Source organism: Neomonachus schauinslandi, chromosome 5, assembly GCF_002201575.2.
Source record: "Neomonachus schauinslandi chromosome 5, ASM220157v2, whole genome shotgun sequence".
Classification (NCBI taxonomy): Eukaryota; Metazoa; Chordata; class Mammalia; order Carnivora; family Phocidae; genus Neomonachus; species Neomonachus schauinslandi.
This window is the reverse complement of record NC_058407.1, coordinates 108518480-108526408: the sequence shown is the minus strand read 5'-3', so window position 1 is coordinate 108526408 and position 7929 is coordinate 108518480. Positions and strand designations below refer to the sequence as shown.

The 7929-nt window shown below is 35.2% G+C and overlaps 1 protein-coding gene across 1 annotated transcript in view; it reads left to right on the top strand.

Moving 5' to 3' along the window:
• Positions 1-7929, top strand: part of CCDC7 (coiled-coil domain containing 7) — a 178987-nt gene that overhangs the window by 51627 nt on the left and 119431 nt on the right. Inside the window, exon 6 of the mRNA XM_044915230.1 lies at positions 3551-3717. Within this exon, the coding sequence (XP_044771165.1) occupies positions 3551-3717 (167 nt within the window). The remainder of the gene's footprint in view (positions 1-3550; positions 3718-7929) is intronic.

The following is a 7929-nucleotide window of genomic DNA, read 5'->3' as shown; positions in this document are numbered from 1 at the left end:
AAATAAATAAATAAATAAATAAATAAATAAATAAATAAATAAATAAATAAAATCTTTTTAAAAAATTTTTAAAAAGGAGAGAAAAGCCTTGCAGACAGTTTAGGAACAATGAAACTAGTTGAGTTTTTTTTTAATAAAAACTGGCACTTAGTGAGGAGGTTAATCTGGGCCAACTAGGGCTATCAAAACAATTGGAATTGTCTATGGATTTTCTATAAAAATTTAACAGTTCAGCTAAGGGCTATACTTTAATGGTTCAGAACTAAATTTTTTTGATATCAATTTACTGTATATACTCTTCTTACTTCCAAAGCATTCTCAGCCTACCCAGACCGGATTCTCTCTCCATAACAAAGAAAACATTCTGTATGGTTCTCTGCAATTTTTATACTGTGAAATTCAATAGGCAATTTTCTTTACCTCAGCCATAGTTGACACTGTTGATCATTTCCTCATTTTTAAAACACTATTTCTTTGGCTTTTGTGAATTACACTTTCCTGGCTATTGTTTTACCTCTTTAGCTGTTTACTTTGTAGAGTCACCTTCCTTTTCTAACCAGTAAATATTGGAGTGCTTCAAGATTTCATTCTGTGCCTTCCTTTTTTTTCTTTACTCTGAACTTCTCCCCCTAGGCAACCTCAACCAGTTTTTCTATTTAAGTATTACCTTTATACTGGTAATTTAGAAATATACACCTCTTACTCAAAACTGTCCTCTGAACTCCTCTAGACTATTTCACCTCAAACCCAAAGAGTCAAAGCCAAGAATTTTTTACCCCTAAACTTATACCTCCTCCAGTATTCCCTATCTCAGTGAATGGTAGTAGTATTTATCCATTTGGGTAAACCAGAAGTGTGGTGATTTACCTTGACAACTCAATTTCCTAATATTCAGTACATTCCTGAGTCCTTTTGATTTTATAACCTAAATAGCTGTCATATGTGTCTATTTTTCTCTGTATCTACTATTTACATCTTAGTGCCAGTTACCATAATTTCTGGTATTCTTGAAATCCTGATTTATGCATTCATGTTCATCAAGAGGAATCTTCAGTATACAACTAAACTTCTGATCTGGAATTCTAAATTTTTTAGTTTTTAGATCCATAATTAATTCTTTTGAATAATTACTTAATTTGGTGTATCAGATACATTGCCAAAGTGTATTATTTTCTGTCTTTTGATGAGTGTTTCTTAAAATATATTTGATGGATCATGTTTAAATATCACCCAAGATACCTGTTACAAATGCACATTTCAGAACTCCAAGTCAGACTTACTGAATTAAAGTTTTCTTGTGTGTATATAGGTTAGGAATCCACTTTTTAATAGGATTTTTAGAGGATTATTATGTACACTAACATTTCACAATTGTGGAATAATCTCATATCTATTGCTGACACATTTTATTGTTAGTACATGCTGGTTTATATGCTTGTGGTCTTGTTGCATTAACAAGATACATGTGGAAGCCTTCATAATGTATGGTGAGCCATAGCAGAGAAATGTAGGATAAGCATGTAGCCTATGAGCTTCAGAGTTGTTCTGCTGGAACCTGTGCCCAGTATTTCTCTTTGATGAAATCTTATAGCCTATAATCTCATTGTCTATTCCATATTCCTTTAGTTCTGTGACATCATCTCTTCTTCCAGAAAGGACTTAAGTTTAAATTGAATTCCTAATGGGAAATATAATGTATCACTTAGGGACTGATCAAAAGATAAAAACTACACAGTAATCTGAATAGGAAAAGTTTAATATAAAGAATTATTATAACAGGAGAATAAGTGATAAAGACAACTCTAAAGAATACAGGGATAGAAAGTATAAAGAGCAGCCTCTAATAATAGGATGGAAGCATAGTACTTAAGGAAGGAACAAATCTTAATACCCCTCTCCTTACCCTCTTCCTCACCCAGGGCTAAGGTCTGCACCCGTGAAGAAGGAGCAGCTGTCATCACTGAGTGGCAGAGAAGTTTGCTGGGGTGCCATGCTGGTGGGAACTGGGATTTACTGGGAAGCTGCCCATGATGGCAGTACATTGGGAAGCCGTCCTCTGTGGTGCTGGGAAAAGCCATCTTCCAGGGAGGTACTATACCTCTTGATGCCTACAAGGGTGGTATGCTAGAAAGCTTCCCAGAGGGAGGTTCTGCACTGGTAGATTTTGCTAAGAAGTTCTGGGAGAAGCTGCCCAAGGGAATGAGTCATGCCAGGGACCTTGTGAGGAAGACACCTATGGGGGTGGTGCTGTTGAAACTTTCTGGAGTGTGCTCTACTAGGTATATTATGCAGTGTCCTAGGATTAAGCAGAAAGAGATAACAGAGTTAGGAAGAAAGCTGCTTCTTTCTGTAGTGTCTAGGCCCTTCTATCAATAAAGGTTAGCATGATACCTGTCAAGAGAGAAATGTTCCACTGTTATAAGCAGGACAATGAAGAATGGATTTTTAGATGAGAGGCAATAAATTGATAACTGGCTACATCACCTTTAGACTCCATTTATGATTTGGCAATATATCTGATATACCAAATTATGTCCTCTTTTTGGGATCACGCCTTTGTCCATAGAGTTCCCATACATCTCCTATTTCCCTTCCACCTGTTCTGCATCCCTCAATTTCAGACTTCTAGTTCATTGCCCAGTATATACTTCCTGCTATTATATCCTAATTCCATTTCAAGTAGGCATTACTAAAATGAAGTCTCTTTTAAATCCCATTGCTAGAATTTCTCTTTGCTAGGTTTTAGGTCTATGTCTTGACTACTACTTCTTTTTTTTTTTTTTTTTTAGCTTCCACTCCCATCATTAGGGTTGGAAGTGTATATATACAAAAGTAGATCTCTGCTTTTTTTTAAAAAAAAAAATTTTTTTTTTTTTTTTTGCCTCAATTGCTACTCTGCTTGTTTATGTCTCCACATATTGGCTGTTTCTGTGTTTCTTTCATTGTGCCTTTTTTTTTTTTTTTTTTTGTAGCGGGGAGGCACTCATCTTGCTCAGCTTTCTTTAAGCAGACTTAATACCTAGAATATCAGTTATGGTCTATCATATTATTCTGTGTATCTTACTGATTCTCCTGATTGCTCATTATTCTGTAGCTTGGTCTATTCTAAAAGTCTTGAGATGCCCAAATGGGTCTCAGTTTTTCCCAGACAGACCAAGGAATGCCAGTTTCATAGACTTTTATATATTAACTTCTGGGAGTTACTAGTAGAAGGTATTGCTTTTGAGAGCAAATTACTGTCTTTCCATATTTATCATAGGTAAGACTGATCCTGTTTCAATTATTAATGAACTTGCTTAAAATTCTTATATATTTAGATATTAAACAGAAGATTGGATTGAGTTTTGACATGTAAAAGTCAACACTTAGCTGTAATTCTGTTGCTAGGTAATTACTCGTAAAATTATATTTATAAAATATCAGTATTTGATTATAGCTATAGATGAGAGTATTATAAAAATTATTTAAATATGGTAAATGATGAAATTTCTTTGAGGTATAGGAGCAAAATGGGTGTTTCCTAAGTAACTGGCTAATGTTGTCATTTTAGATAAGTAAAGATCAAACTTTTTTAGAGGCAGAGTTTCCAGCACCTGACAAAAGAGTCACCTTAAACGTTGCGCAAGTAGTAGAGCAGGTGCAAGCACTAGAAGTACTGAAAAATCGCCTTAAACAACAGTCTAAATACTCCTTGAGGACTGCATTGTCTAAAGCCAAGTAAGTAAAATATAAGAGTTAATAGAACTCAAAACAATGAATTGGTATATACCTAGTAATGCATGTAAGATAATGGTTCAGATATTATACTGTACATAGAGTTTCTAAATCAAATCAAATAGTCTAGTCAGCTTGCTCCTATTTGAAATTTTTAATAGTTTGAAATGGCACTGTCCAATCAGTAGTCACTAGTCACGTGTGGCTACTAAAATTAAAATTGAGTTCAATTTAATTAAAAAATCAATTCTGCTGTCACATGAGCCACATTTCAACTGCCTAGTAACCAATGTGGTTGTTGTTAGAAAGTTCTATTGGACATGGCTGGCTTTGAATATCTGGGTTTAAAATCTTCTCTCAGTTTGATTATGTAGCTTCTATAATAAATAGGAAACTAGGATATAATTAAATAATTGTTTATGAACAGGATTTTTAAAAATTTCAAAGGGACAGGGATATGTTCCAAAGAATAATTTCCTATTTTTTAGGTGAGAAAAGCCTTTTTTTTTGACAGATGGAAGATTCAAATTATGACTACAATGATACTCCTATTAACTGTTGACACTCACTTTTGATATTTGAGGTTTAGCTGCCTTAAAATTAAATAGATGAATAAATTATCATCACAGAATACCTTTCATGACTTTTATTCCACCTCACAGTTACTTTTTCTTTTTTTTTTTGTGGTGAGATCACTCCAGATCCACTCTCTTAGCAAATTTCAAGTATACAACAGTATTGTTAACTGTAAACACCATGTTGTACATTAGATCTCTGATTTACTCAACTTTTGTTATTTTATTTTTTATTTAGTGATTGTATAGTGATTCAACAGAATTGTTGATACATCACCCGGTGTTCATCACAACAGGTGCATGCCTTAATCCCATCACCTCTTTCACCCAACCTCCCATCCTCCTCCCCTCTGGTAACCATCAGTTTGTTCTCTGTAATTAAGAATCTGTTTCTTAATTTGTCTCTCTCTTTTTTTCCACTTTTGCCTGTTTGTTTTGTTTCTTTAATCCACATGTAAGTGAAATCATATGGTATCTGTCTTTCTGCTAAGTGACTTATTTCAATTAGCATTATATTCTCTAGCTCCATCCATGTTATTGCAAATGGCAAGATCTCATTCTTTTTGGTGGCTGAGTAATATTCCATTGTGTATATGTACCACTTCTTCTTTATCCATTCATCAGTTGATGGATACTTGTGCTGCTTCCATAATTTGGTTATTGTAAATAATGCTCTATAAACATTGGTGTGTATGCTTTTGAATTTTTTTGATATTTTTTGGGGGTAAATATCCAGTAGTGGGATTACTGGATCATAGAATAGTTCTATTTTTAACTTTTTGATGAACCTCCATACTGTCTTCTACCATGGCTGCACCAGTTTGCATTCCCACCTACAGTGCGAGAGTGTTCCTTTTTTTCCACATCCTCTCCAACAGCTGTTGTTCCTTGTGTTGTTACATTTAACCATTCTAACACGTGTGATATGATATCTTGCTGTAGTTTTGATTTGTATTTCCCTGATGCTGAGTGATGTTGAGCATGCTTTTGTCTGTTGGCCATCTAGATGCCTTCTTTGGAAAAATGTCTGTTCTTGTCTTCTGCCCCTTTGTAAATTGGATTATTTGGGGGTTTTTTTTCTGGTGTTGATTTGTATCAGTTCTTTATATATATTTTGGATACTAGCCCTTTATCAGATATGTCATTTGCAAATATCTTCTCCCATTCCATCTCTTGCCTTTTAGTTTTGTTGATTGTTTCCTTCGCTGTGCAGAAGCTTTTTGATGTAGTCCCAATAGTTGTTTTTGTTTCCCTTGCTTCAGCAGAGCTACCTAATAAGAAGTTGCTATGGCCAATGTCAGAGACATTACTGCCTATGTTCTCTTCTAGAATTTTTATGGTTTCAGGTCTCATGTATAGGTCTTTAATCCATTTTGAATTTGTTTTGTGTATGCTTTACGAAAGTGGTCCATTTTCAATCATTTGCATGTTGCTCTGCAGTTTTCCCAACACCATTTGTTGAAGAGACTGACTGTTTCCCATTGGATATTCTTCCCTGCTTTGTTGAAGATTAATTGACCATATAACCATGGGTTCATTTCTGAGTTTTCTATTCTTTCTTATTGATCTATATGTCTATTTTTGTGCCAACATCTACTTTTTGATTACTGTAGCTTTGTAATATAACTTGAAGTGTGAATTGTGATACCCCACCTTTGCTTTTCTTTTTCAAAATTGCTTTGGAAATTCAGGATCATTTCAGGATCATTCCATATAAATTTTAGGATTTTTTGTTCTGGCTCTGTGAAAAATGCTATTAGTATTTTTTTAGGAATTGCATTAAATCTGTAGATTGCTTTGGGTAGTATAGACATTTTAGCAATATTTGTTGTTCCAATCTATGGGCATGGGATGTCTTTCCATTTCTTTGTGTTTTCAGTTTCTTCATTAGTGTTTCACAGTTTTCAGAGTATAGGTCTTTCACCTCTTTGGTTAGGTTTATTCTTAGTTATCTTGTTATTTTTGGTGCAATTGTAAATGGGAATGTTTTATTAAGTTCTTTTTCTGCTGTTTCATTATTAGGGTATAGAAGTGCAATAAATTTCTGCATAGTGATTTTGTATGCTGTGAGTTTACTGAATTAATTTATTAGTTCTAGCAGTTTTCTTGGTGGAATCTTTAGGTTTTCTATTTAGAGTATCATGTCATCTACATGTCATTTACTTCTTCTTTTCCAATTTTGATGCCTTTTATTTCTTTTTGTTGTCTGATTGCTGTGGCTAGGTCTTCTAGTACTATGTTGAATAAAACTGGTGAGAATAGACATCCCTGTCTTGTTCCAGACCTTAGAGGGAAAACTCTCAGTTTTTCCCCATTGAGTATGATATTTGCTGTGGGTTTTTCATATATGACCTTTATTATGTTGAGGTATGATCCCTCTAAACCTACTTTGTTGAGGGCTTTTGTCATGAATAGATGTTGTACTTTGTCAAATGCTTTTTCCTCATCTATTGAAAGGATCATATGGTTTCTTTATCCTTTCTCTTACTGATGTCATGTATCGTGTTAACTGATTTGCAAATATTAAACCACCCATGCAACCCAGGAATAAATCCCACTTGATTGTAGTGAATGATTTTTTTTAAGGTATTGTTGCATTTGGTTTGCTAGTATTTTGTTGAGGATTTTTGCTTCTGTGTTCATCAAAGATACTGGCCTGTAGTTCTCTTTTTTAGTGGTGTCTTTATCTAGTTTTGGTGTTAGGGTAATACTGGCATCATAGAATGGATTTGGAGGTTTTACTTCCTTTTTTAATTTTTTGGAATAGTTTGAGAAGAGTATGTATTAACTCTAAATGTTTGGTAGGATTCACCTATGAAGTTGTCTGGTCCTGGACTTTTGTTCTTTGGGAGTTTTGATTACTGATTCAATCTCCTTGCTGGTAATTGGTCTATTCAAATTTTCTATTTCTTCCTGCTTCAATTTTGGTAGTTTATATGTTTTTAGGAATTTATCCATTTCTTCTAGGTTGCCCAATTTGTTGGCATATAGTTTTTCATAATATTCTCTTACAGTTGTTGGTGTTTCTGTGGTGTTGGTTGTTATTTGTCCTCTTTCATTTGTAATTTTGTTTGGGTCCTTTCTCTTTGTTTTTTGATGGGTCTGGCTAGAGACTCACAAATTTTATTTTTTCAAAAACCAGCTCCTCTTGGTTTTATTTACCTGTTTTTTGTTTGGTTTTGGTTTTTTAGATTCTCTATCCTTTTTTTTTTTTTTCCCAAGAGGCAGTGGGAGGATATTACTGAACTACATGACACCCAACTTCCCCAGGCCCCTTGAGTGTTGGGAGTCCACTTCAGCCATGGGGCCCCAGCAGTGTCCCTTGCTCCTACACTCACTCAGGACTCTAGCCAGTAGGGAGGGCTGGACTGACAGTGTCATGGGTGGGAGAGCAGGGTTCAAGGTGAGACTCAGAGTTGGGCACAGGATCCTGATAGGGTAGGGACGAGATCCATGGTCAAGGCTGGCCACAAGTCAGGATTGGCCTTGTGACGAGGCTTAGGGTCAGAAGATATGACAGAATTAGAAGTGAGGGTAGATTCAGAGCCAGAAACAGCTTTGGAGTGGGATTAGGGAGGGAGCCCTGCACAGAGTTAGGGTCAGGACCAAGGCCAGAGCTGGGTTCAGGGCTAAGGCCCAG